The sequence below is a fragment of the Miniopterus schreibersii genome (assembly GCF_964146895.1).
Source record: "Miniopterus schreibersii genome assembly, chromosome: 4".
Taxonomy (NCBI): domain Eukaryota; kingdom Metazoa; phylum Chordata; class Mammalia; order Chiroptera; family Miniopteridae; genus Miniopterus; species Miniopterus schreibersii.
In genome coordinates, this window is record NC_138105.1 from 73,635,074 (window position 1) to 73,662,966 (window position 27,893).

Sequence of the window (27,893 nt, forward strand, 5' to 3'; positions counted from 1 at the left end):
AGTTCCCTGTCCCAGGAGGTAATCAACAATGTCCCCCCAGACATGTGGCTTTATGGTGCTGTATGGCTTCAGGAGTTGACCAGACCAGATCTTCTGGGTCTCTGGCTCCCCCAAAGTCATGCCCTAGGAAGGCTCAGTGGGGACAGAGGGTCAGCAGGTCTTGCCAGGTGCAGCCACTGAGGCAGCAGTGGCGGGCAGGGTTGGTGGCAGCTGCCCGGCGGCGGTGGTGGTGGTGATGGTGAGAGGCCTGGGGTAGGGGCTGTGGGTCGAGTACCAGCATGGGGTCCTCATTGGCCATCAGGCCATGGAGATGTCGTCCTTCCAGCCATTGCAGCAGCTCACCTGGGGAAAGAGTCAAGTTCAGCATAGATAGGGACCCCAGAAGACCCCCCATTCTGTGTGTACACCCCTGGTCATATCCCTCTGAGTGCCCCACCAAACACTCGTCATGCACACAAATAGTGAGTGACACTGTGCCTACTGTCCACTGGGCACAGATTTAATCACCCATCCAGGCGTGTGCATGCTTGACCAACACCCACACTCGAGTCCCTTGCAGTGCACACTCACATGTGCCAGCTATCACATGGATCCACAGACACTTTAGAGAGCAGAAGACAGCAGAAGTGACATGTGACACATGCACATGGGTGTGCAGAGTGGGTACACATGGACACACACACCCCTAGATGAGCACACACATGTACATGCCCTCAAACCCCTTCCCAGTGCCCCCACCTGCCATGTGTGCCTCTACACACCTGTCTGTACCTGTGTCACAGACATATGAACGCAGGACACGTGTGGCACACGTGCACACAAACCTGTTTTATGCTCTCTGCACCAGGGCCAGGACTAGGGTGAGGAGAGTGAGCACTGGCCTTCTGGAGCACAATTTAAGGCAGTGCCACAACAACAATCAAAATCAATCATATTTTAATGCAATATTTTTAAAAATTAAAATTAATACAAAAATGCATGAAGATCAAAATAGTGAAATGGTAAAGACGGACCTGACTGTGCGCTTGCCAGACTGTCTCCCGCCCCGGGCCTCGCCCCGGGGTCCGCCCAGCAGGGGAAGCGGGGAACACGCCGCACAGCCGGCAGGTGGACTCCCAGGGGCCTGTGCAAACCCGCCCCAGCCGGCGCCCACATGCGCCCCGTGCCCACTTAGAGACCCGAAACAGCCCCTGCCCGCCGCACTTACGGTCACCGCCAGCCACTGGCCGCCCGGCCTCGGGGGACCAGCGTGGACCCCCACACACTCGCACCAGCGCACGAACGAAATGGTGGCCACACAGCTTCTCTGGCGCCTCCGGGGCGGGCGGGCGGCCCAGAGCCAGTACCAGGGCCGGGCTCAGCAGCACCAGCGCCCAGGGGAGCGGGCGAGGGTCCATAGTGGCAGGAGGCGCCCGAGCCCAGGAGGCACCCCCCTTATAGGCGCCCAGCCTGCCCCAGCTGGGGACCTTGGAGGGAGGAAGCATGTGAGAGGGCCCAGGGAGAGGGTCAAGGGCAGGGGCAGGGCGAATTCAGTGTAAGCCTGCCACTGTTTTTCTTCTTTGTAATGCTAGTGCCTGACTTAATTAAGCTTTAATTATGAGGGCAACCGCCTTAGTGACAGTGATCTCCAAAACACACGTGCCCGCCGAGCACCTAGATGAAGTGCCAGGTGACCTTTCCCGTGAAGCTCCTCTGTTTTAGAGATTTCGGTTGATTTTGATAACTGACCATTTGGGCCACTTGCTTTTTCTCTTTCACTCGTTAAATTAGCACTGTCATGTTTTAAATTCACCAATAAAGGATGAGTCTTCAAAACCCAAGGCCTCCTGATCCTCAATGCCAATAAAAGCAGAGCCCCAGACCTAAGCGTGTTCTCTCTCTCTGCCTGCCACTTTGCTGCGGCCCCAAGTGTGTTGTGTCATTTCCAGGTCCTATAAGTAATAAACCTTTATTTTTTTCAAAGTCCCCAGATGGTTATTGATGGTGTCTTGTAATCATAATAAACACAGGGGCTGATCCAGCCACAATGTTGGTTATTGATAGGCTGAGAAGGGCCCAGAACAGCGGGAGTCCCTCTCCCTGGGCCTTGGGTGTATCTCCCTAGGGTAGACTGCTGACTGAGGAGTTTTTATTACTATTTTTTTAAACCATTTTAGAGAAGTGAAATAGATAAATAGAGAAATAATGTCATGGGATGGGGGCACTCAGACAGCTGAGACCAGGGGCACCTAGAATCTTGTTGTTACAAGGGTACACATAACAAAACCCACACTTGCCCAAAGCTGCAGGAGGCTAGGCCCTGGAGCTAGGGTGCTGGCTTTCTCCTGCCTCTCTCACATCAGGGTCCCCTAGGGCAGGGCAGAGACTGAAGGGCCCAGGACAAATGTGGCTGCATTTGCTCAGCACCTACTGGGTGGCAGCTTGGTGCCCAGGAGGTCTTATGACCATGTTTTACCAAGAACAGAAACTTAGGCAGAGAGAGCCTGAGCTGAAAAACGTCTTGCTCTAGCTTAGAGCAGCTCTGCAACCCTCTGACTTTGCACTTTTTACCAAAGCAAGTGGCTTTTCCTGGGCTGAGATCTCTGTCTTTGTCTCTCTCCCCTGCTCTCTCACTCTCTCTCTCCCGCACTCTCTATCTCTCTCTCTGTCACTCTCCATATCTTTCCAGCAATCCTGAGGAGCACACAGGGAGCTAGTTTGGCCCTTCTGATGTCGAACCCCTCCCCACAGCCTAGCTCTCCCAACCAGGCCTTACCCTCTGACCCACGCAGAACAGCCTGTTCCCTCCACCCACCAAAAGCCTATAATCAGTTCCCCAGGACAGAGCCGAGGCCAGCAGCTGGGGCTGGGGGAAGGGCTTCTGTCCTCCAGGGCCCCAGCCAATGAATGCCATACCCTGCTGTCTCTCTTCCTGCGGCCTATCCTAAGGCCCTCATTGTGCCTGTCAGGGGTCCTCTATCCCCCATCTTTAACCCCATTTCTCCCCAGATGGCACTCCTCTCAAGGTTTCCCATTGCCCAAGTCCAGCAATAAACCATCCCTTCCACTGAACTCCTTTACTCATTCAACAAACACCCCAGAGTCCCCTCTGTGCCCACCCCACCCAGCCCCCATGGAGCCTCCTGGTAGGAAGAGACAAGGCTGGACACAGTCAGCACCCCAGCCCCTAGGGTCAGAAGGAAGTACAGGGCTTGCACGGAGTGGTGGGAGCACACCAACAAAGACTACAGGGAGGTAATTGATAGGTGGGGTTTTGAGAGACGAATACAAGTTTTCCATGGAGGCTAAGTGGCAGAAAAGCCTTGCAGGCAGGTGAGGTTTGGTGGGGCTTAACCTGCACAAGCTTCCAGAAGTTGACTCTGCACGGCCGAAGGGCCAGCATATGGAACTGGGACCCAAAGACGGGAAGCAACTTGCCCTCTGTCACACAGCAAGTAAGTGGCAGAACTATCAGTTCCAACAAACTGTACTCTGAGCCCTCTCACTGTGACCTTGCTGTTCCCTCTGCCAAGAATGCCTTTTCTTCCCTCAGCTGCTGAAAAGCTCCTGTTAGGCTCCAGGGTCATCAATGTGTAAACCTCTGGTGAAGACAGAAAGGGCCCTGGTGTACAGGCAGGGAGACAAGCCCTGGGGCACAGTTAGGGTGAACTGGGTCCCCAGCTTCTCCTGGCCTCCTCACACAGTCCCAGTCACTCTTGCTCCCCCAAAAAGTGAATTTCTTTTTTTTTTCTTTAATATATCTTTATTGATTTCAGAGAGAGGAAGGGAGAGGGAGGAGAGAGAGAGAAACATCAGTGATGAGAGAGTCATTGATTGGCTGCAACCCGCAACCCGGGCATGTGCCCTGACCGGGAATCGAACCCCGATCTCCTGGATCCTAGGTTGATGCTCAACCGCTGAGCCACGCCCGACTGGGCAAAAGTGAATTTCTAACCAGAGCAGCTGCTCTTGTGCTTGACTTTCTCCAGTGAGAGAAGAATTGGTGAACAGAAGCCTGAGATCATGTATTTAAAGCTACACAATGTTCCTGCTGAAAACAGACAGGAAGACATCCTCTGAGAGGATGGGAAGATAGGAGGAGCTTAAATGTGGTCCCTCTCTTCTGGGGGCAGGGCTCAGCAGGCCCTATTGAGGCATCTGTCTTGAATCTTCACAAGTTCCAAAAGTCACAAAGAAACTGCTGTTGCTGCACAAGCCAGGGATGACTCATGGGGATCTCTGTGAAGTAGCTGGCCTAGAGAGGAGCAGCATCCTGCCCAGACTCACAAAGCCAGTCCACTGAGACAAGAACCCAGAGATGCAGGAGATATAAAAATGACAGTGAGTGAGATTCTCCCTCCAGACAAGAAGGAAAGGTGTGCATCTCATGCCTCTGGATGCTACCCCCGACTTCCACTCCACAGCGCATCCAGCTGGGGGCCCAGGGTGCTGAAGGATGGTCGGTCTTGTGGGCTAGGAGCCCAGCACAGCTTCATGAGCTCATGAACCTGAGGGTGTGGGAGGAGACAACAGGGTCAGATGGGAGTGGTAGGAAGGACATGGCTCTTGTTCACAGTTTTAAAATATACTTAGACTCCAACACTCCCCTGCTCCAAAGCCTCCCATGGCTCCCTATGGGTCTTAGAACAAAGTCTCACTCCCTCCTCCATTACCTCTCCCTTGTTCCATGCAGCCACAACATTATTTAAATACACCAAACTCATTCCTACCTCAGGGCCTTTACAGCTGCTGTATCCTCCACTGAGAAAGCCGTCTGCCAGCTCTCCCCATGGATGGGCTCCTCCTCCAGGTATCACCTCTTCTAAGCGCTCCCTGACCATCCCTCCCCGATCACTTCCCCCTGTTCATCTCTTTCCCACCAGAATGTTTTTAAAAAATATTTGTATTGATTTTTAGATTGAGAGGAAGGGAGAGGGAGAAACATTGATGCGAGAGTGAAGCATCAGTCGGCTGTCTCCTGCACGCTCCCTACCAGAGCATGTGCTCTGACCCTGGAATTGAACCAGCAACCTTTCTGTGCACAGGACAACACCCAAGCAACTGAGCTACACTGGCCAGGGCCCCACCAGAATTTTTTGTTAGCTTCTGCTGGCTACCAGGAGGACTCTGCTGAGTCCCCAGCACCAGCACACATTTGTGGCTCCATGTTTGTGGCCCAAGCTAATTAACTTATGAATAACCAACTGCATGGCAGAAACTTCCACAAAAGTTGTGATGATAGCCCTGACCACTGTGGCTTCGTGCACCAAAGGATCGTGGGTTCAGTTCCCAGTCAAGGCCGTGTACCTGGGTTGGGGTGGGAACATGGGAGACAACCAATTGATGTGTCTCTCTCTCTTTCCCCCTCCTTTCCTCCCTTCTACTCTTTCTAAAAATACATGGGAAAAAATGTCCTCTAGTGAGGACTACTGACAACAACAAACAAGATGTGATGATAAGCCATAAGAGTCTCTGTCATTTTATTGAGCATCCACTGTGTGCTGGGTGTTCTCATCCTATAAGGTATTGTTATTTCCATTTTGGATATGAGTAAACTGTGGCTCTGAGAATGTTCAGCCTCATGCCCCAGCAGGAGCTCTCGCCCGAGAGACAAAGTGGTGGAGAGACTCAGAGGGGCCAGCTGGCTTGCCCGAGACCCGAGTGTGGGACTGAGTCAGTCCTTCCAAGCACTCACCTCAACAGGGCAGGCTGGAGGTGCAGGCAGCCTCTGGCCCTCCGCCAGCAGGTCCAGGAGGCGGCAGAGAGCGGGGACATCTCGCTCACATCCCATCATCCGCAGGAACTCCTGGGGCCAAAGAGAATGCCCGGTGATGGGGGACGAGCATTCCGTGACGGAGGGGAAGGGGCCAACAGGTGATTAGGGGGGGATAAGCCATCCTGAAGGGAGGAAGGGGCTCATTCGTGGTGGGGGAGGGGTCCTCTGTGATGGAAGGGGCTGCCTGTGGGGAGACGGTGAGCCATAGCCAAGGGGTGGGAGGAGGAAAGTGCTAGGGACCCAGGGTGCTAGGGGCGCAGAACGTTGACTCACAGCGGAGGGGCTGCAGCTCTTGTCGCTGTAGGTGAACAGCTCGTACAGGACAACCCCAAAGCTCCAGACATCCGACTGGCGCGAAAAGATGTTGTCCGAGAGGGACTCCGGGGCGTACCTGGAGGGGACAGGGCGGCCTTGGGGTGCGAGCACCGGCAGAGGACAGGAAAGGAGCAGCCTTGGGCTAGGGAAGCTGTCCAGGGCAGGTGGGGCTATGAGAAGGTCAGACTCCAACTCCGGGGTCTCAGTTTCCCTGACTGTGGGATGGGGGTGATTCTGTGGCCAACCGGGGCGGGACCTGGGAGGGGTCAACTCACGAGGCAGCAGTGGGGAAGGGAGGGGCCAGTGCCGAGGGGGAGGGACGCAGCCAGTACCCGGGGAAGGGGGCGTGGCCTGGGGGGGCCAGCGCTGTGGGGGCGGGGCTAGGGCGGGCCCCGGGCACTGAGGAGGCGGGGCCGGATCAGAGGGGTGGGAGTAAGGGAGAGGCCAGGGTACCCGAGCTGCGAGGCAGGGTGCAGCTGCCGCTGTGGGGCGGGGCCAGTGCCGAGGGGCGGGGCCAGTACAGAGGGAGGGGGGCGAGGCCGAGGCCGGGTTCCCACCAGAAGATGGGGCTTTGGCCCGGCTCCCGGACAACGTAATAGTCTTTGTCGAGTGGTAGCAGCTTGGCGAGGCCGAAGTCAGCGATCTTGACGTGAGTCTCACTCTCCACCAGGATGTTACGCGCTGCCAGGTCGCGGTGCACACAGCGGCGGGAGCCCAGGTACTCCATGCCCTGGGGTACAGAGCCCAGGATGACTGAGCGGGGACCCTGAACCTGACCTGGAATCCAACCCCAACCCCAACCCAGACCCCAAGCCTAACCCCACCCCTGCCCCATCCTACACTCCAGTCCTAACCTTAACCCTAACTCAGCCCCACCTCCAACCTGACCTGGACCCCAAACATCCAACCTTCAGCTTTCTCCATGACTCCACTCAGACTCCTACCCAAGGCTAGCCAGCTCGCCCCGCAGGTCCAGGGGCTTCCTCCCCTCACCTTGCAGATCTGCGAGGCGTAGAGGAGCAGCCGGCTGGCATCGAGGCGCGCTCGGTGCCGCTGCAGGAAGTCACGCAGACAGCCACTGGGCAGGTATTCCATGACCAGCCGCAGGCTCTGGCGGCCTAGGAGGCAGAGGAGGCAGGAGGAGTCACCTTGGGGCCCAACTCTGTCTACTGCCTTCCCTGTTCTTCCAGTTCAGAGTGGGACCTTGGGTTCTTTCTATAAAATGGGAAGGCAACAACACTAATTGCCGATGTCTCTTGAGTACTTTCTATGATATACACTGATTCATTGCTGCTTCGTAATGACCCGTTTTTCAGGTGGGAACATGGAAACTTAGAGAGAAATCATGCTCCTAAGGAACAGAGCTGGAATTTGAAGTGATAGAGCAGAATAAATAAGTGTCGATAGCACCTACTGGTGTTTGCAGAACACCCCAAAGTGGTACCGTGGGAAGATGAGGATATGGGATTTAAGAGTACCCATTTGGAAGGGGGTGCACCTGGGCCATAGCTGACACCACGGTATTTGACAATGAAGTCACTGTGCAGGGCTTTGAGGATCTGGATCTCCCGCTGGAAGTCCCTCTGCTGGTCTGGCCCGCTGTGCTGCAGCTGCTTCACAGCCACCAGGGCACCTGTGTTGTCTCCCAGAGGGTCATAGCGGCACAGTTCCACGCTGCCAAAGTTGCCCTGAGGGACAGTGGGGCTGGTGTCCAAGTTCCTGGCTGCCACCCTGCCCACCCCACCCCAGCCCAGCCCAGCCCACCTCACCTTGCCCAGCTGTGAAATGTACTTGAGGTGTCTCTCCTCAAAGATGGTAGGGTCCTGGCAGGCATAGAGTTGGGCGCCATTCCACAGCCCATCATGGGGCGACAGAGCACCAGGTGTGGGGTCCGAGAGGAGCTCATAATCTGGGGGCCACAGACAGTGAGTGTGCATTGGGTCTTAAGATGACTTGCTATGTGACCTCGACCTGCATGCTTACCCTCTCTTGCATTATGGCAGAGCCACTGCAAGCCAAAGGGTACTTTGAGGGCTGAAAACTGTGCCCTCTGGGCCAAGGCAGGTCCCTTAGGCAGTTGCACCCTGTGCAACTACACATGGCTGTGGAGACTGAAGGGCTTTCCCAGACTCCACTGCTGTGAGCTGTGGTCACATGACTGAGCTCAGACTGATGGGGGAGAAGCACTGGGTACCCCTTCAGGCCTGGCCCATGGAAACCTAGCATGGGACTCTCTACATTCTTTCTCTTGACTGCAGAGGGTCCAACAGAGAGACCTAAGGCCATGGGATGGGTGGAGTCACAAAGGGAGGAGTGCCTGTTGACCTGAACACCCTCGTTGAATGAGAGCTAAACACCCATCATGTTCAACCTTGAGCTCAGGTGCCTGTTTGTTATAGCTGCTATTAGACTATTACAGCTGACTGTTATAGTGATCAACACTCCAATGGTGTCAGGCACACAGGTTGGGCTCTGCTCCCACTGGGCCCAATACCACATCCAGGTCCTGCTCAGCCTGCCGGACCCATGACACACCTGATGTAATGAGGTTGTTCAGGTCACGAATGACAGCACGAAAGGAGGGTCTGTGGCCTGGCTCATAGGCCATGCACTGTTGGATCAGCAGGGCCAGCTCCATCCACTTGGGGGCAGGCAGCTGCTGCCGTTCCTCATAAAACTGGAGCTTCTGAGGGCGGAAGGAGGAGCTAGCCACCCCTGGTGCACCCTCAGAAGGCATTCCCAAACCCACTCATCCTCCCCAAGCTGGACTTCAGGCAACCCCTTCTGTCAAAGTGGAACTCTGACCTTGGCGGGATCCAGGGTACTGACTGGCATTGTGACACCGCTGAACACCTCCCAGACTGTGGCTCCGAAGCCCCATTTGTCAGCTTCCAAGCCAAGTGTCCGGGCCTCCTGGAGACATTCGGGGGCCACCCAAGGGATCCTGTCAGTGAGCACTGGGGGTAGAGATGGCATCAGGGGATCACTTCCTTGCCCCACAAGACCCCTCCTTCCTCCAGCTCTCTGCACTTACTGTCCAGGCTTAGCACAGTGGGACTGACACCAGGATCACTCAGCTTGATGAATGGTGGGCTCCCATCAGTCCCTTCCCGAGCCAGGAGCACCTTACGGGCTGAGACATTGCCATGGGGGAGGCCTTTATCCTCCTAAGTGAGCCAGGCATAAGGGAAGCCAGGGAGGGTTTGATGAGTGAATATGCTATCTGGTGAACTGCTATACATCCTTCAAAGCCCACCTGGTTCTGCTCAGACCATACTCTAGAATCTTCCCTAGATTACTGACAGCCTGTCTGGCCTCCTCTAGTCCACCCCCTATTACCTGACTATATCCCTCCTCTTCTCAGATACTGCTCAGAGGTCCTCAGCCTGGCATTAAAGGCCTTTTGAAATCCATTCCTTGTTCATTCTTCCCATGAGCTCTCTTCCACATCCCCACCTAAGTCTCCTGCCAAGTGAACTGCCTGATGCACCCCAGACATGGAATATACTCTCTCAGCAGTAAGGCCTTTGCCCAGGCTGTTCTCTTAGCCTGACATGCCCTCCTTCCTTTCTCCTCATGATGAACTCCTACTCAACCTTCAAGGCCTCAGCTCTTTGGGAAGTCTTCTTCCTGCCCAACCTCATTGCTCACTACTCCCGATATCCAAAGATGACCACCTGTTCCCTTCCTCTGCTCTTACATCTCTGAGCCTGTACACATGCTGTTTCCTTGGTCTAAAATGCCCTCCCCTTGCACCCTTGCCATACTGCTGTGCATACTACAGAGCCCAGGCAGAGAAGCACTCACCAGATAGTTGAGGGCATAGGCTAGCTGTTTGATCACCTGCAGTTTCCAGCTGGCTGGCACCAGATGACCACACTTGCGTAAATATGTGTCCAGTGCTCCCAGGTGTACAAATTCCTGCACCATGATGCCTGGTGGCAGCACAGGGACGGGCAGGGTTGGGAGGAAGGGCTGCATTGTGTGCAACAGGCTCTGTCCCCCACTCCACCCTCAGGAGTCACTTGAGCTTCTGCTCTGACTGTTCCCTCCTCTGCTCCTCCATCCTTACCCTATTCACCTCTCCACCTTCCCACCTCCCATCTCTGAACTATCTGCCTGAAATGCCTGGAAGGTTCTGAGCTCTCTCTCTATCTCACTTCCAGCCCTTTGTGTATTTTGTGTCTTCTGCCTAGAACACCCCTCTTCCTTCTCTTCCCTAATTCCTACTTATCCTCACCATCCCAGGACCATTGCCTGGCCTCCAAGCTGTGTCAGTGGCCTCTGACCACCCCGGTACCCTGTGCTGTCCCCACCACACACGATTATATATCATCTTGCCAGCCTGTCACGTTCTCTGCTGTGCACCCAACTCCTGGCACATACTGGGCTGGACTAAACGAATGAAATGGAGGCTTGGAGAGGCAATGTGGCCCTTATAAAGTAGAAGAAGGGGTACACAGTGAAGTGACATTGGAACCCAGGTCTGGCTTGAGGTAGTTCTGGGGGCTGGGCATTGGTGGGAGCCTGGAGTGATGACTGAGGCACAGTGTACAGTGATGGACCCTGTAGGTGTATTTCTAACGCTGCCACTGATAGGCTCGGTGAGGCAGAGCAGGGGTGGGGCACAGGGGGTCTCTTACTGTCTCCGGCCATGCACACGCCATGAAGCAACACGAGATGCTGGTACGACACTTGGCTCATCAAGCTCGCTGCTTCCAGGAATGACTGGGGAGGCCAGGAGGGAGAGAAAGTGCATGGATTCCGCTCACTCCAAGGTCCGACCAGTGACCCAAAAGTTGCTGCTCACAAATCTGTCTCAGGAGGAGGCCTGGCCCCAACTTCCTCTGGCCCTGGATCGCACCACGAGTGCACACAGCACTCTGTACCATACTTTTCTGATGGTGGCTAGAAGTGCCCACTGTAGTCTAACTCGAGTCTCTCACAGATAAATGGGAGATTTGGAGGTTGAGCAAGGTTCAAGCCTTCCCCTGTGCTGCCTGGCCCGTCTAATACCTCCATCTACATCACTCCCTACCCTTTGCACACTCCTCTCTAGCCCACTGGTCTCCTCACTGCTCCTTAAATGTGCCGTGCTCAGTCCTGCCTCAGGACCTTTGCACCAGCTATTCCCACAGTCTGGTGCACTCTTTCCACTTGCATCTGTAGTCTCAAACCCTTCTGTACTTCATCATTTGGAGATGTTGTTGCTACATTTCTGTGTTTTTAACTGCCTGACTCCATAACCCTCTTCCCAGCCAGCCCTGACCCCAAAGGCCTGGTCTCCACCTGCTCACCTCCATGCAGTTCTTATGTTTAGCATCCAACACTTTCAGCAGCACCTCTGTCTCCCGAGGTTCCCCGTCCACGGCCTCATGGCGACAGCCCCGGTAAATCTTGGTGAAGGATCCATGACCCAGGTTCTCATGCTGGAGGGTGAGGGAACAACAGGAGAGGCCAATAAGGGGACTCCTGTGGGATTCCACCCCCACCCTGGCCTGAACAAGGCACAAGCCCTGGTCCTATTTTACAGATGATGGAGCAGAAGCACAGAGAGGTTACATCACATGCCTGAGGCCACACAGCAGAGGTGGATATAGACCAGGTCTTGACTCCAACTGAGGTCCCCATCCACCCCCAATCTCTGAGGCTCCCTACCCACTCCAGGCTGTCAGCGGGGATCTTGTGAAATGTCATCTGACTCAACTGGCATCCTGAGTGGGGCTGAACAGGGGATGATGTGGGTGGACTGCAACCTCTCCGGACCACAATCAGATTGGACTTTTCTATGAGGAAGGGGTGGGGAGAGAAAACCAGAGGTCAGAGGTAAAAGGCCCTCAAAGGTTTGTTCATTCCCTGTCTTAGTTTGGGGTCTCCCCTGGAAGCCGACCCAGAGATGAGGACTCCCCGGCATGTGGTTCACTTGAAAGGAGGCTTCAGGTAGCCCCTGGGTGGGGGTGGGGGAGTGAGACAGAGAGGGAAGGAACTCTGCAGGGGGCGCCAATGAGCAACCAGCACTATGGGCAATCTGGTCTCAGTATTGCTAGGGATTCTGGAAGACTCAGAACTCACACCTCAGAGTTGCTCCACCCCAGGGGTTTGTTTGAGAGTGAAATTCACACAGAGGAGAAGGTAAAAGATGAAGAGAGAAATTAAGTCCTGCTGGCAACCCTCGATTCAGATTCTGGATTCAGCCATGCCTTAAGGCAGTAATCTATCCCACAAGCCAATAAATCAACTTTTCTTCCCTAAAACACCGCATTTTCTGCCACTTGCCACACGAGAGCTGTGACAAACAGAATAGCAGAACCCCAGACTGACTGCTCAGCTCGGGAGAAGGCGGACTCACCTTTGGGTCTAGGGGTGCAACAGAAGGTAAGGTTCAGTGCAGCCCCGTCCACATGCATCCCACCATCCCAGCAGGCTGCCAGGAGCTCTCGAAGACTGCTATGGGGTCGGCCAAGGCCAGCCAGGGAGAAGGTCCCTGTGGGGTCGCACCGGATGAGGCAGCCTTTGTAATCGGGGCCCAGGGGGGTCTGCAAGGAGGAGTGGTCCCTGAGTGGGAGTAGGCAGCACCCTCCTCCCCACTCCCTCTTCCTTGAGCACTGCAGGCTCATTTTGATCACCAAGCCTTTGCATAAGCTATTTCCCTCCACAGGGAATATCTTTTACCTTCCCTTCTTCAGGAAGCAAATGCCGGCACATCTTTCATGTCTCAAGTAAATCTCACCTCCTCCAGGAAGCCCTCCCTGCCCTCCTGCATTCTAGTAGTGGACCAACCTGGACACAGACAGTGAGGAGGAAGCTGTCGAAATCTTGGGGGCTGCGGCGGAGAACATAGGAGCCAGGAAGGGAGCCCCCAGTCTTGAGCTTGTTGATGGCAAAATCCAGGCTTGGGAAAGATAGAAGGGAACCAAGATTCCAAGAAAGAGATGGAGGCAGAGAAACCAAGTCAAGCCTGAGTTCTAATTCTAGTCCCTCTGAAGCCCTGGGATCTTCACCAGCTAACATTCCCTCCCTCCCCCACATATAAAATGCGCCAAAATATGGGTTCCTGCCTAGGAGATTAAATAAGAGGAAATGGCCCTGACACCCCAAGAGTCAGAGGGAGGGACACAGTTGCCCTGGGCAGCAGAAAGGAGACCCCAGCCACTTTGAGCGCTGACTATGCACCAGTTGCTCTTAAGCACTTGACCCCTTGTCCAGGGCTCCTGGGAGGTGAGGACATTGAGGCACCAAGAAGGGGAGTGACAGGGATTCGGCCCCAGGTGGATCTGGCTGCTGAGGGCAAGCATGGGAGGCCTGTCCTTACGTGATGGGGCCATGGCACTGTTGTGCCACCTCCTCCAGCAGCCGAGGCGGTGCCACCTCCTTGCAGAAGTAGTGCTGGGAGTCCGTGGTCAGCCGGAAGTAGCCGTCCACGAGAGCCACGAAGGACAACGCGGCTGGCAGCCCCGGGAACTCAGCCTCCTGCGAGGGACCGTGTTAGCGCCCGTTGTGGTCCCCGCCCTCGGATAAGTCGGGAGAGGAGGGGAGTCCAACACCCACCAGGATCTGGTTGTCTGTCCTGGTGACCGTGACCAGGCGATGCTCCCCAGCTGGGCCAACGCGCGGGGCCTGCTTGATGCTGATGTCCACGATTTCTGGAAAGTCGCAGAAAGGCTGGAAGACCTGGAAGGGAGACAGAGGTCTGAAGGTGGGTGTCTGCTTCCTCGGAGTCCCCAAACCCACTTCGAAGCCTGGGTTTCGAACGATGAGCCCTGCTCCTCTCAGCCTGGCCCAGTCCGTTCCTTTCCCGCCTCGCCCCTGCCAAGCCCCACCTCCTCTAGTAGTCCCACCTCTCTCCACCCCTCCCCTGATCATCCCCAAATTTCTCCCACCCAACCCCTACCAAACCCTCCTCCATCTCTCAGAGGGTGCCCTCCCTGCGCCCCTCCCTCACTTAGCTCCACTTAATGTCCCCGCCTCTCCTAGTCAGTCGATAGCCCCGCCCCTCTCTTAGTTCCGCCGCCTCCTGTACCCTCGGTTAGCTCTGCCCTGAGCTCCGCCCTGAGCTCTGCCTGCCCAGTCAGTCCCCTCCCTCTCAGCCCCGCCCACTTTCATTCCCGCCTCCTCGCTCCGCCCCACCTCTCTTACTCAGCGGGTTACACCTGGGCCCTCCCACAGTCTCTCACTCTCTCGGCCCCGCCCAAGAGCCCTGCCCCCTTTCCTGCCCCTCCCTCCTAGGCCCCGCCCCCATCGTCGGTCCCACCCAGCGTTTGCTTGCACCTCCTGCGCGCCTGGACTCCAGGCAATGCCGCTACCGCCAGCCACGCGGAGCAGGCCCGACGCATCTTGACCACCAGCAGACCCGGGGAGGCCCACGGGGAAGGTCTCGATGGCCCTGGTCAGGTCTAGTCGTTCCAGGTCCATTATGTACTTGGCCATGAGTGAGTGCCTGTCAGCCTGGCAGGCGGCCACGCGGCGCAGGGCCTGGCGCACCCTTCTCCGGATGCGCCTCCGAGTAACGAAGCTCAGGCCCTGGATCAGGTCGCGCAGGCCCGGGGGCAGGCAGGTCTTGTAGCTGCGTGGGGGTGGGGTGGGGGGGTGTGGACTCTCAGTGTGGGAAGGGTCATTGGGGCCCACAGGACATACAGGGACATAGGCAGGCCTTTGGGGGCAGGAGGCAGGGCCCTGGAGCCTCAGTGAGGTGTGGAACTGGGCTGAGGTGCCTGGGTGGGGAGCCTTATGGGGTTCATGGGCTCTGGGATGCCCTGGTGGAGCCATGTTTGCTCACTCCCAGGAAGCAGCCGGGCACCACAGCCTGGAGGCCCTCACCTGACAGTCTTCAGCAGCTCCTCTGTCCTCTGGGCCTGCTCACAGGCCATCCGGGCTAGGTCCAGCACAGCTAGGCTGAGACATTCCCCCTGCTCCTTGAGGCCAAGGCCCACGGGGAGGCGGCCACTCACCAGGTCATTGCGGTGCTAGGGGCCGGTCATAGCCCAATTGTGAGCCCTGAGGTTGCCCTGCGGACCGCCACCGCTGGGCTGACCCCATCCCTGGGTTGCCACAGGGAAGCTCAGCCAAGGCCACCCCAGAGGTTGCTCTGTGGACACCCAGCCCTGGGCCGAGCCCCACACAGACCCCTACCTGAGCGAATAGGTGCTCCAGGACTGGCAGATCAAGGATGGCGCTGGCCAAGTCCTTTCGAAGCCCAAAGCGGTGACACTTCTCTAGCCCAAACCAGTTGGGGAAGTAAAAGCTGTGTAGGGGAGGGAAGAACCCTGGAGTCTGGGGTATGGGGGGGGGGGGTAGAGGATTGTGCCAAAACATCAGAGCCCAGGACGTGCCAATGAATTGCTGTGTGACCTTGGACAAGCCACATACCCTCTCTGGCCTCAGTTTCCTTATCTGTGAAACCAGCAATGATCACACCCTCCCTGGGGCACTCACTGGGAGGTGCAGCGAAATGATACATTGTAAGATCACTATTTTAAACTCCCATTTCCTAAGCCCTCAGCAAAAGGCACCCCATTCTGGTATCCTCTAACCCACACCTGCAGGGGGTAGGGGGGAAAGGGCTTCCTACCGGAGCCTGTAGACGAGGACCTGGGTGCCCACTTCCTCCACGGAGAAGATGTGGCTTGGGGGGAACCAGCAGGACAGGTCCTCCATGGCCAGAGCAAAGAGGGAGTGGTACACAGGCAGGATGCCTGAGGGGATGCCTCCATCAGCTCCCTCCTGGTCTCCATCTATCCTCTGCAGCCCCCACACAGCTCCACAGGGCTCTGTCACATTTAGCTATGACACTGTGTCCCACCCCTGCTCACACATACTCCAGGGCCCCCATTGCCCTCTCTCCAGAGTACCTCTTTCCACTGTACGCTTTACCTGGAGGGATGATCAACTGTTTTCCCTCCCGTGCTATCACAGCATTTGAGTCTTTGACATGCCATTCCCTCTGTATCCTCCTCCCTTACCAAACTCCTACTCATCCCTCAAAGCCCCAGCTCTAATGCTAACTTGGGTTGGCAGCTATTCTAGCTCCTAGTCTGGGCCCTCATTCCTACCCATCCCTCTGGCCCAGCATTTTAAAAACCCACTCACCACTGGCCTTAGCAGCCCGAACACACAGCTCTTCAGCCGAGTGGTCCCCAAAGGAGAAGGATAGGCGCTGAGGGGGCCCAGGGCCCCGAGAGGGCAGCAGCACATGCAAGGCACCAGCCTCTGAAGATGAGAGGCTGCAAGAGCGCTGAGGGATCAGGGGTGTCTCTTCACCCGGAGGTGCCATGAATGCAGCCTGCCTGGACAGAGAAAGGCAGCCCCTGAGTTATAGGCAGAGGGGGCAAGACTACAGTAAAACCTTGATATAATGGACTAATTCAGGTGTGTGGGGGGGCATCCATTAAAGCAGAAAGTTCGTTGTATAATAAAGTGGGTTTTTTGAATGTGTATGTTAAAAAATTGACAAATTAGTTTAGCTGTTTTTACTTATGTAGACAAGCTTGTGTGATTAAAATTAAGTATGTATGAAAAGTTTAATTTCACAAAAAAGTTTTCTATATGTATTACTGGAACTTTAAATTTATACTGAATATGTCTAGTAAATGGGTGCATTCACCAGTCATCAAAAGTAAACAAATGCACACAGGTGGGGCATGACTTAACATACGTGGGAACATCGGTGGCTCACATTAAAAATGCTGCAGAAAATCACTCCAGGAGACAACAGAACCAATTATGCAATGCAGTGTGATCATGAACTAATCATTAGCCGAACATTACTTACAAGCAGTGACTCTTGGATTTAAATATGTAGATTATAGTTGTAAATAAATAACATTTATTTATGTTGGCAAAATTACTACATATGTTGGCAAAATTTCCAACATATGGCCTATTTGTTAAAATTTGTTAAAAATAACAGTGAATTAATAATAATAAAAAAATAACCTGTTAATTTAATTATGAGCAAATCTTGGTTAAAAGCATTTTAAAATTAACAGGGTGTTAATTTTCACATACAGGCCAGAAATTTTGTCTGCTAAATCCGAAATCCGTTAAACTGAGGACCGAAAAATTGCAGGCTTACTGTACAAACCTCCTGGATTGGGAACGGGGGGCAGAGATACTGCCAGGTGAGGTAGGGATTCAGCCCGAGAAAGAGAAAGAAGAGAGGGACAGAGATACACAGAACGAGGAAGAGATGGAAAGAGACAGAGAGAGGGAGAGAGGGGGTTCTGAGTATGCAAGATGGGTGAGGAGCCATAGGCCCCCAGGTGAGGGCTGTGCAGGGGCTGGAAGATACTCTGTACCCAGACTGTGTGAACTCACACCAAGCACTCTTGTTAGTGCCCAAGACAGACATCTCCAGTCAACCTGCAGCCTCCAGACTTACCTCGCAGCCCAGCCCCTGCCCCAGGAAGGCAGGAGCAGTTAATAACCGATGTACAGATTTGCCAACCAGGAAGCAGATGGTTGCTGGCTTTTGCACATACGGTTTACAGGAGTAAAGGTGTTGGGCATTCCCTGTTGGTGGAGGTGACACTCAAGCACTTTGGGCTGGAAGCTTCTGCATCTGATGTGATTTGTGCCCTGGAGAACAGACTCAGTTTGATGACTCTGCCCACAGGGGTCTCTGTGTCTGTCTCCCCCACTGCCCACCACCACCACCATCTCTGTCTCTATCACTCCCATCATTGAGACCCCCAGAGCATCTCTGGCACCAGAGCAGGAAGCCCAGGAGGAAAATACCCCCTTTATTCGCAGTGTTTGACACATGCCAACCTCCAGCTCTCTCTCTCAGGGTCACCCCTGGGGAACCCCAGAGCTCAGGGCCCCTGGGCTGGGCGAGGGGTTGGCCTTCGAACCCAATGAGGAAAAGCGGGGGAGGTGGTCAAGATACACTTAAACTGACCAGAATGAAGGAGATCCAAAGAGAATGTTGGGTAAAAAACTGTTACAAAATAATAGTAGGGGATGGGGGTGTGAGGGGACAGCATCAATGCATTTTTAAGGCACCCAGAATATAAGCCTGGGGGTGGGGTAGGTGAAGACCCCAGGCTCTGGGTTCAAATCCCAGCCCCACCATGTCCTGGCTATGTGATCCTAGCAGGGCTCCCACCGCTGGGGCTCTGTCAGTTGTGAAATGGGCTGATTCCCCACCCACCTCAGTGAAGTGGTCCCCTGAGCCCACCCAGAAGTATCAACCCATTTAGTATGCAGTAACTGACCCAATCCTTAGCAAGTGAGCACTCGACAAATGCCAGCTAAACCAGACAGGAAGGTCCCCTGGCAAGGTGATTTAGTGGTTACTGTCAGGGAGGGAGAGTGTTGTAGGAAGAGAACTTTCCCCTAGGGGCACCTCAGTGTCACCAGCTCCCAGACCAATAATCGGAACTTTCACAGCCTCAGGAGCCCTGGGATCCCTGCGTTCCCCACAGAGGGACCACTGTCCTATTTCTAACAGCCAACCTGATCTTGCCCGTCTTTGCACTTTTATAAAAATGGAATCACACAGCATGTCTTCTTTTTAAAGTAAATCTTTAAAAAACATGATTGTTTAAATATCGAAAGTAAAAAAAAAAAAGGAAAAGTCAGAGGTGAAAACCCAGGGTTTAGGGCCCAGAAAAATGCCCCTGTTTTAACACCAAAATTCCCACATCCTAGAATGGCTAGTCACCCTGGGCTCTGGCCCCGGGGGCTGGGTGGGTCTGGGCTGGGAACTGTTTCCCGGTGGCTGCTGAACTAGCCGCAGGCAAGTGCACAGTGATTCATTCAGGTTCCCAAAGCTGAGAACGTGAAGCCTCATTTTATGCCAGACAAAGCTGAGGCCCACAGACCAGAGCGCTTTGCCAGAGACCACACAGCCATCCATCCAAGCTCACATCAGTCTAGCAGCTTTCCTTGGGGGCCTGGAAGGCAAATTTGCCTTTGCTGTCACAGCACACTCCATCTGTCCTGACATACCCAGACACAACCGTCACCCACCCTGGGCCTGGCCAGAGCCCTGTAGCACCAACGAGATCTTACCTGGCAGGTGGGGACCCGGGGCCAGCGATGGGAGGGCAGGGCTGGGTGGCAGTGGAAGGAAAGTCCCACTGGGCTCTTTCCTGTGTGGGCCCCTCTGCTTCCTGAGCGGTTGTCATTTACCGAAAGTCATGGCCTTGTGGGGGACGGGGGCGGGGAGGTGAGAGAGCCCAGCTGGGGAGGGGCAGAAAGTACCGGAAACCTGCACAGCAGCAGCCCTGCTCAAACAGGCCACTGGGGACCCCAGACCCAAGGGATGACAGCACAGAGGAGGGCTCAGGTCACACAGGGATCTCAGCAGGTACTGGACCCACTTTCTGTGGGGCCCTAGCAATACCCTGTCTCCCTAGGCCTCAGTTTACCCATCCGTGGCATGTGTGGGTTGGCACCCAGAGGAACTAATTTTACACCCAGGGAAGGGAACTGGGCTGGATCTTCCCAAGAAGGAGGCCAGGAAGTTGTCCCAGGCAAAGGTCAAGTTCTCCTTCCATGTATTTCTCTCAGGAGACCCTCAAGTTCTCCTTCCTGGCCCCCCTCTGTGCACAGTGCCCAATGCCCAGCCCTAGCAACAGTGAAAACCAGGCAGCTGGGCCTGCCCGAGGGCACACCTCATCATCTCTCTGGCAGGGAGGCAATTCATCATTATGGAGAACACAGAAAACCAGCTGACAGGACAGGGACAGGCGAGGGCTTAATGGGACTCTGTGCAAAGGCCAGGACCCATCCGGGTGGGATCTGAGGCAGGACAAAAGAGCTCTCCTGGCAGAGGGCCCTACAAGGACAAAAGCCCTGAGGTGGGAATGAGTTAAGCAGTTTAAGGAGCAGAGGAGGCCCATCGGGAAGGAGGAGGTGAGGAGGGAGGGGGACAAAGGGTGGGCAGCAGGGCAGGGTGTGATTGATTGTTTAACACACACCCCTGTCCCCCCGCCCCCCCAGGAGGCTATCTTGAGTGAAGGGAGCTGGAGACCAGGGCAGCATCCAGGTGAGACCCGGGCCAGTGTCTTTAATGGGATATGAACCGCAGAAAGAAATTTGGGGAGAGATTTTAGAGGATTCTTTCATCTCTGTAATCCTATTACAAGTTCTGGCCCCAAAACGGCTTGGGTATGTATTTTGTTGATTTTAATTCAATCACCCACAGATACTTATTGGGCAGGGTACTGAGGACACTGCAGGGAACACAGCAGACACACCCTCTGAGTGGTGAGCTGACAGTCTCGTGAGGAAAATGACAGTAAACAAGCCTATTCTACCCATGAGTTGTTGCAGTGGCCCTTAGGACCAGGCTGCTAGGAAAGGCTGGGAAGTCTTTCTAGAAGAAGCGACTTTGATACTAAAATCCAAGGACAGGTAAGTTTAGCCAGAGAGTGATGTGGATGTGTGGGGAGTTCCAGCAGAGGGGACAGCCCAGGCAAAGTCTGGGGGGCTGGCTAAGGTCAGAGTGCTCCTGAGAAGGGCAGGGTGGCCGAGACACAATGTGCCAAGACTTGTTTAGCAGCACCAGTGGGGCCTCGTGGGTGGAAGAAAGACAGAGCACAGTGGGAGCCACAGCAGGCTTGTGGCAGGAAGTGCTATGTGGGGGCTTAGTATTTTTCTTTCACTTCCTGAGTGCCTTCAGCAGAGAGAAATGCAAACATATACACACTCCCGTCCCTTGCCCTGAGATGGAGGCTCCTGCCTCCGGGAAGGACAGGGAGTCTCTAGGCCCCTGCAACTCTGGTATTATGGTCACTGTGGTATTTTAAAATGAGCAGGAGGGAAACAGGGTCAAGACAAAGGTGGCACCCTCAGCTCCAGAGAAGGGCTCATGAAGGCTCCATCAGGACTTTCCGAGGAGGCAAAGCCCAGGACTTGCCCAAGAGCAAATTAAAAACTTCAGTGATACAAACATCCCAATTTTTCTGCTGGTAAAAAAGCCCATAAATATGTCAAAGAGTAACAAAAGAAATTGGTAAAAAGCTCCCCAACTGGGAATCAAACGCACAACCAAGTGTGTATGTTAAAAAATTGACAAATTAGTTAGTTTACCTGTTTTTACTTACGTAGACACATTTGTATAATTAAAATTAAGTATGTATGAAAAGTTTATTTCACAGAAAAGTTTTCTATATGTATTACAGTAATTTTAAATTTATACTGAATAGGTCCAGTAAATGTGTGCATTCACCGGTCACCACGAGTAAACAAATGCACATGGCTGGGGAGTGGCTTAGCTCAAGTCTGAACATCCACCAGCATGTGTTAAAACTGCTGCAGAGCCCGGCAGGTGTGGTTCAGTGGTTGAGCGTCGACTTATGATCCAGGAGACCATGGTTTGATTCCCTTCAGGGCACATGTTTGGATTTCGGGCTCAGTTTCCAGTGGGGGGAGTGCGGGAGGCTGCCGATCAATGACTCTCTCTCATCATTGATGTTTCTATCTCCCTCTCCCTTCCTCTCTCTGAAATCAATAAAAAACATATTAAAAAAACTGCTGCAGAAAGTCACGCTTGTGGTCACACACGCCATACGACAACAGAACCAATTAGCACATGTGATGCGGTGTGATCAGATGCTAATCATTCACAGAACATTGTTTATGAGTGGTGACTCTTGGATTTAAACATTGTAGACCAGCCCTAGCCAGTTTGGCTTAATGGTTAGAGCATCGGCCCACGGACTGAAGAATGGTGGGTTCGATTCCAGTCAAGGGCACGGACCTCACTCAGTTGCAGGCTCGATCCCTGCCCAGTCAGGGCGATTGCAGGAGGTAACCAATCAATGTCTCTCTCACATCGATGTTTCTCTCTCTGTCTCCCCCCCTTCCACTCTTCCACTCTCTCTATAAATAAATAAATAAATAAATAAATAAATAAATAAATAAATACATATCAATGGAAAAAATATCCTCAGGTGAGGGTTAACACAAAAAGAAAATAAATATATAGACTATAATTGTAGATAGGTAATATTTATTTATGTCAGCAAAATTACTACAGTGTTTTTTTCCCCAACGTATGGCCTGTTTGCTAAAATTTGTTAAAAATAACAATGAATTAATAACAAAAAATAACCTGTTAATTTAATTATAAGGAAATCTTGGTTAAAAGCATTTTAAAATTAATAGAGTGTTAATTTTCACATATGACATATGGACCAGAAATTTTGTCCATTAAATTGGGGTCTGCAAAATTGAGGGTTTATTGTAACTAAGACAATTTAGTATTGGTGAAAATTTAGACATATAGATCAGAAAAACAGAATAGATATAGACCCATATAAATATAACCAGTTGATTTGTGACACAGATACTAAGGCAATTAAATGGAGGAAAGGAAAGTCTTTTAAGCCAATGGTTTTGGAACAACTGGCCATCATACAGAAAACAACTAATTTTTATCCTTACCTAACACCATACACAAAATTAACTCAAAGTGGATCACAGACCTGAATGTAAAACCTAAAACTGTAAGCTTCTAGAAAAAAAAAATAAGAGCAGCACCTGGCCGGTGTGGCTCAGTGGTGGAGCATCAACCTAGGATCCAGGAGATCATGGTTTGATTCCCGGTCAGGGCACATGCTGGGGTTTCAGGCTCGATCCCCAGTAGGGGGCGTTCAGGAGGCACCCGATCAATGACTCTCTCATCATTGATGTTTCTATATCTCTCTCCACCTCTCCCTTCCTCTCTTTGAAACACATATTTTTTTTAAAAATGCAGTTGCATTAAAAAAAAAAAAAAGCAAATCTTTACAGAGTTGGAGTAGGCAACTTTTTTTTAGTTAGAAAAATTGAAGCCGGGGCTGGGTAGCTCAGTTGGTTAGTGTCATCCCGATATGCCAAGGTTTCAGGTTAGATCCCTGGTCAGGGCACATACAAGAATCAACCAATGAGTGCATAAATAAGTGGAACAACAAATCGATGTTTCTCTCCCTCCCCTTCTTCTCTCTTTCCAAAAGTTAATAAATAAATAAAAAAGAAAGAAAAAGTTGATAATTAGACTTCATCATTTTGCTCTTCCAAAGACACCACTTAGAAAACAGAAAGACAAAACATAGTTCAGGAGAAAATATTTGCAAAGCATACATTAAATAAGCAAAATACCTATATCCAGAATATATAAACAACTCTTACAAATCCATGATAAAAGACAAGAAACTCAATAAGAAAATGGGCAAAAGATTTGAACAGACACTTCACCAAAGAGGATATATGAATGGCCAACAAGTATATGAAAAGATGCTCAACATCATTAGCCATCAGGGAAATGCAAATCCAAACCACCATGAGATACTAGCTCACACACACTAGAATACTTTCCCACAAAATGAGAAAGACAGGCAATAACGTGTGTTGGTGTTTGTATTGCTGGTGGGAATGCAAAATGGTGCAGCCATTGTGGAGAACAGCTTATCTCTCTTTCTTTCTTTCTTTCTTTCTTTCTTTCTTTCTTTCTTTCTTTCTTTCTTTCTTTCTTTCTTTCTTTCTTCTTTCTTTCTTTCTTTCTTTCTTTCTTTCTTTCTCTTTCTTTCTTTCTTCTTTCTTTTCTTTCCTTCTTTTTTTTTTTTTTTTGTCACACGTCTGCCTTTATTGTGAGCAGCAGTCAGGACACTTCCAGCAATAGTAAAAAAATTAATTTACAAAAACAAGGATTCAGTGAAGCTGCCTGGTTGGAACCCTTGGGAGCTCACACATGGATGCCAACTCAAAGCAGCAGGAAGAGGACCCCAAAGCCCATGAAGAGTGAGGCCACCAAGATGAGGAGCTCTTTGAGATGTCCTGCATGTACTTGGTGGAAGTGACCACAGAAACGAAGATCGAGGTGGTGAAGAACGTGCCAGTCGCCAACAGCACCGCAGTCAGATGGGGGAAGTCGGCTGGCTTCACTGGGCTGGAGTATCTGCTCATGCCTTGCGCTCCATTTTGCTGGGCACGGGGTAATCTGCCGCTCCACCACCAGAAAAACACAGAAGGAGCCAGTGCGCTGTTCAGGCACAAGAGCTTTTAAGATTTTTTATTGATTTTTAGAGAGAGAGGGAGAGGGAAAGAGAGAGAAACATCGATATGAGAGCTGCCTCCTGCACACCCCTACTGGGGATTGAGCCTCAAAGCCAGGTACATGCCCTGACCAGAATGGAACCAGGAAACTTTTGGTGCACGGGACCACACCCAACCAACTGAGTCACACCAGTCAGAGCCAGTTTGGCAGTTTCTTAAAGTTAAACATAGAATTACCCCATGACCCAGCCATTCCACTCATATGTATTCAGAGAGATTACAGCAGTTGTCCCTATGACTAATAAGTGAACATTTGTAGTAGTTTTATTTGTAATAGTTCTAAACTGAGAACAACCCAAATATTCAGCAGGTAAATAGACGAAAAACCCATGGTCCAGCCATACATTGGCGGAGACTCAATAATAGAAGGGAACAAACTATTGATACATGTGCCAACATGGAGCATTCTTGGAACCACCATGCAGAGCGAATGAAGCGAGCACAAAGCTTACATATAAAATTCTGGAACATGCAAATTAATCTTTTTTTAACATGAAAATTAATCTCGATTATAGTCATGGTTTTCTAGATTTATACCTGTGTCAAAATGGTGTAAAGTGTGGATTTAAAATATGTGCAATATATTATATGTAGACTCTAAATAGCAATAAATGAACAAACAAAATGGAAACAAACTCACAGATACAGAGAACTAATTGATGGTCGCCAAATGGGAGGGGTTGGAGGCTTGGTGAAAAAGGTGAAGGGGCTAAGAAGTCACAGAGATGCAAAACACAGCACAGGGACTATAGTCAATAATATCGTAATAACTATGTATGGTGTCTGGGGGATCAATTCGTAAGTTATATAAATATCTAAAAGCTATGTAGTACATCTGAAACTAATATAATATTGTATGTCAACTGTAATTGAAAAATAAATTTAAAGAAATTTTAATGTGCAATTTAGTGTATTCCAATTATACTTCAATGAAGTTGAAAAGATGGGTAGGAAGGAGAGGAAGAAATCCACCTGTCAGATTGACACAGAGAAAAAAGCGTGACAACTCAACGTATTCTCAAGGGTGCACAGAAACACATTTTCATTTGCTGCTGTCAGGAGTGGAGGGAATTGCCCTGGGACCCAGCAAGTCTCCTTTAAGCAAATGAGCCTTCCAGCAAAGATACCGATACAGGGTTTTTTACTCACCTTAAGCACTCTGTGTGCCAGCAACCAGCTGGAAAGGCCTAAACGCCCAGCTACAGAGGAGCTGCCGGCTAACTGCCGCCATTCTCAGCGTGAAACGGTGGGCAGCTGGGCAAAGGAATGGGGGGCGCAGCGCTGACCCGTGGGGAGGCTTTGTGAAGGAAGGCAGGGTTGGTCTGTACAGAAAGAGGGGAGCTGGTATAGATTCCTGCGTGTAGACTCTGCATGGAAACACGGGTAACTCGTTCCCCTGTTGGCCTCTCAGCAGGGTCCCGGAGAGCCACGATCAGCCAAAGAGGGAGGCTTAGTTTACAGCTTTTACCTTTTGTGCCTGTCGAATTTTGTATTTGTTAATAGTGTTTAAAAAGGGTTTCATTAAAAAAAGAAAATATATGTAACCACATGGGATGGGAGAGAAAATGGAACTGGTGGAGCTGTTGTTCAGGGGTTGACCATGAACCAAAACAACCCTGTTAATGACAACAGCAAACACCGATCAAGTGCTGGGCGGGGCGCCGCCAGGCAGCCGCCACAGCTGAGCACGTGCAGCTCGTTGAATCCTGAAACAGTCTCAGAGGAGTGTGCTGTGACCCCCATTTACAAAGGGGGAATTGAGGCTGGAAGCTAAAGCGACAGGAAGGAAGAGGTTCCAGCTTGCTTTGCTGCCCCTTTTGACAATGCCCTAAGACCCCCCGCATCAAGCTGAGCAAAGAAGAAAGCGGTCTGGGCCCCAGCTGGGGTGGGGAAGACGCTGCTTGGAGCTCACAGGAACCCCTTCTTCACTTTATTTTTCTCCCTAGCACGTATCACTCTGCCCAGATACATATATTTTTTAGTTATCTTGTTTTTGTTCATTTACCCCATTCGTATGTCAGTTCCCCCCAGGGCTGGAGTTTTTGGTTGTCCTGATCAGGGCTGTGTCCCCAGTGTGAATGAATGAATGAATGAATGAATGAATGAATGAATGAATGAATGAATGAATGAATGCACTCCCCAGGGTTGGGAGCAGGGACAACTGGGGACAGGAGGCCAGAGTCTGGGTGGGTTGGCAACCAGGGTACAGGGGAGTGGGTGGCTTGGGGGTGTTTTGAGGACAAAGGGACTGGAGCAGAACTCCAGCCAGGTGAGCCCTGGAAGGATGGAGGTGCCAGTAAGCCAAGATGGAAAAGTGGGTGAGCAGAATGGGAGGGCTTGGACTGTGGGCTGAGGTCCAGGACCAGCTTGTATTCCTGTGGCTTGTATTCTTGCTGGCTGGAGGCTGGGTGGGTCAGAAGGGAGGGGTGTGCACTGGAGCAAGACCATGAGTCAGGGGGCACAGCAGGGAGCCAAAAAGTTAAAATTTAAAAAAGCTTTTAAACAAACAGTAGGCAGAACACAAAAGTCCTCTCCAGTGCAGGGTAAGTCACGCTGACAAAGGCCTTGGAGAAAGAAGTGCCAGGAACCAAGGTTGGGGCCCGCCCTCCTCCCTCCTCCCTCCTCCCTCCTCCCTCCTCCCTCCTCCCTCCTCCCTCCTCCCTCCTCCCTCCTCCCTCCTCCCTCCTCCCTCCTCCCTCCTCCCTCCTCCCTCCTCCCTCCTCCCTCCTCCTCCCCACTCCCTTCAACTTCTCTGTCCTCACTACTTACCCTCCTTTGGCTCCTCTCCTGCTTTCCCTGGGGCACTTAATTTGTACCCCAGGCCCAGCCCTGAGTTTTTCAGGACCTCTTTCCACCCACCATTTACTCCACATAGTCTGGGGAAACTGAGGCCCAGAGCCCTGAGTTCACACGCAAAGGGAGGGGCACAACCAGCAACGGCAGGACTCCTGCCTCCCAGTCCTAACAATTATGCCATTTAAATCTCACAACAACCCTACCAGCTGGGAACTATTATTAGCTTCATCTTAGGGGTGAGGGGATTGAGGGCCCAAGTCTCCTTGCACCAGGAAACTATCAGTGGGATTCTAACCTGTGTCTGCCCCATAGCAGCCAAGGCCCCTCCAGGGGCAGGCCAGGCAGAGACAGAACAGGGCTCTGCTGCTACCTAGTGAATCCTGGCAGCAGTGTCATCCTGATGGCATCCTCCGTAGCCTGGCCGCCTGCACAGGGAGGGGACCAGAGCAAGTACAGATAAAGGTAATTCCGTAAGTATAAAAGAGAGCATAAATTCATTGCTTCTCCTTCTGTCTCAACTTATTCAACAAGCAGTTGTATAAAAATACAGGGTGTCCCAAAGACATGTATACACACGTCAACAGCTGATAGCTCAATTGATGTTTCTTTCTTTTCAGCCAAACTAAGCTTGGAACAAAGGAAATTCATCCTAAAATGCTGGAAGTTTGAAAACGCAGTTGAAGTACAAACACTGCCTTTATCATTATTCAAAGTGTCCCCCCAAAGTGTATGCACACTTTAACAGCTGATAACTCACTTAATTTTCACTCTTTTTCAGGTTTAACTGATTTGAAATAATGGGTGAAGCCAGACTAAGCTCTGAACAAAGAAAATTTATCCACTAGATTTTTTTGTGGGGAGATAAAGAGATAAAGTTTACGGTACAAAACTGGCAACAGTTGATGAGTTGAGGCCGCACAAAGACAGAATGAAATGGTCTCGATGTTGCAATTCCATTGCTTCAAGTTATCAGCAGTGCCTGGCC

The 27,893-nt window shown here is 52.0% G+C and overlaps 2 protein-coding genes and 1 pseudogene across 4 annotated transcripts; all 3 read right to left on the reverse strand.

Annotated features, from left to right (window-relative positions):
* Positions 1-133: 133 nt before the first annotated feature.
* On the reverse strand, positions 134-1,397 carry INSL3 (insulin like 3; the record flags this gene model as incomplete). The annotated part of the gene is made up of 2 exons (XM_081136095.1): positions 134-342; positions 1,208-1,397. The coding sequence occupies 2 exons, from the start codon at positions 1,395-1,397 to the stop codon at positions 134-136; spliced, it is 399 nt and encodes a 132-aa protein (XP_080992221.1).
* Positions 1,398-3,733: 2,336 nt separating this feature from the next.
* Positions 3,734-17,597, reverse strand: JAK3 (Janus kinase 3). Of its 2 annotated transcripts, none has more exons than XM_081135205.1 (24): positions 17,448-17,597; positions 16,157-16,349; positions 15,639-15,762; positions 15,200-15,311; positions 14,888-15,033; positions 14,339-14,633; positions 13,619-13,741; positions 13,383-13,540; positions 12,851-12,962; positions 12,420-12,606; positions 11,729-11,856; positions 11,368-11,499; positions 10,714-10,798; positions 9,878-10,005; positions 9,105-9,237; positions 8,876-9,027; positions 8,606-8,756; positions 7,840-7,979; positions 7,569-7,758; positions 7,064-7,188; positions 6,628-6,800; positions 6,029-6,146; positions 5,675-5,785; positions 3,734-4,487 (listed from the first exon to the last, which is right to left on the reverse strand). In XM_081135205.1, exons 2-24 carry the CDS (start codon positions 16,338-16,340, stop codon positions 4,380-4,382), a joined length of 3,315 nt encoding a protein of 1,104 aa, XP_080991331.1. In that variant the 5' UTR covers positions 16,341-16,349; positions 17,448-17,597; the 3' UTR covers positions 3,734-4,379. The 2 variants fall into 2 exon arrangements, with proteins under 2 accessions (XP_080991331.1, XP_080991330.1); XM_081135204.1 differs by having other exon boundaries at positions 16,157-16,353; positions 17,448-17,535.
* Positions 17,598-23,741: 6,144 nt separating this feature from the next.
* Positions 23,742-23,962, reverse strand: LOC308555938 (dolichyl-diphosphooligosaccharide--protein glycosyltransferase subunit TMEM258 pseudogene; annotated as a pseudogene). The gene has a single exon. The product of its transcript is annotated as a dolichyl-diphosphooligosaccharide--protein glycosyltransferase subunit TMEM258 pseudogene (transcript).
* Positions 23,963-27,893: the final 3,931 nt, after the last annotated feature.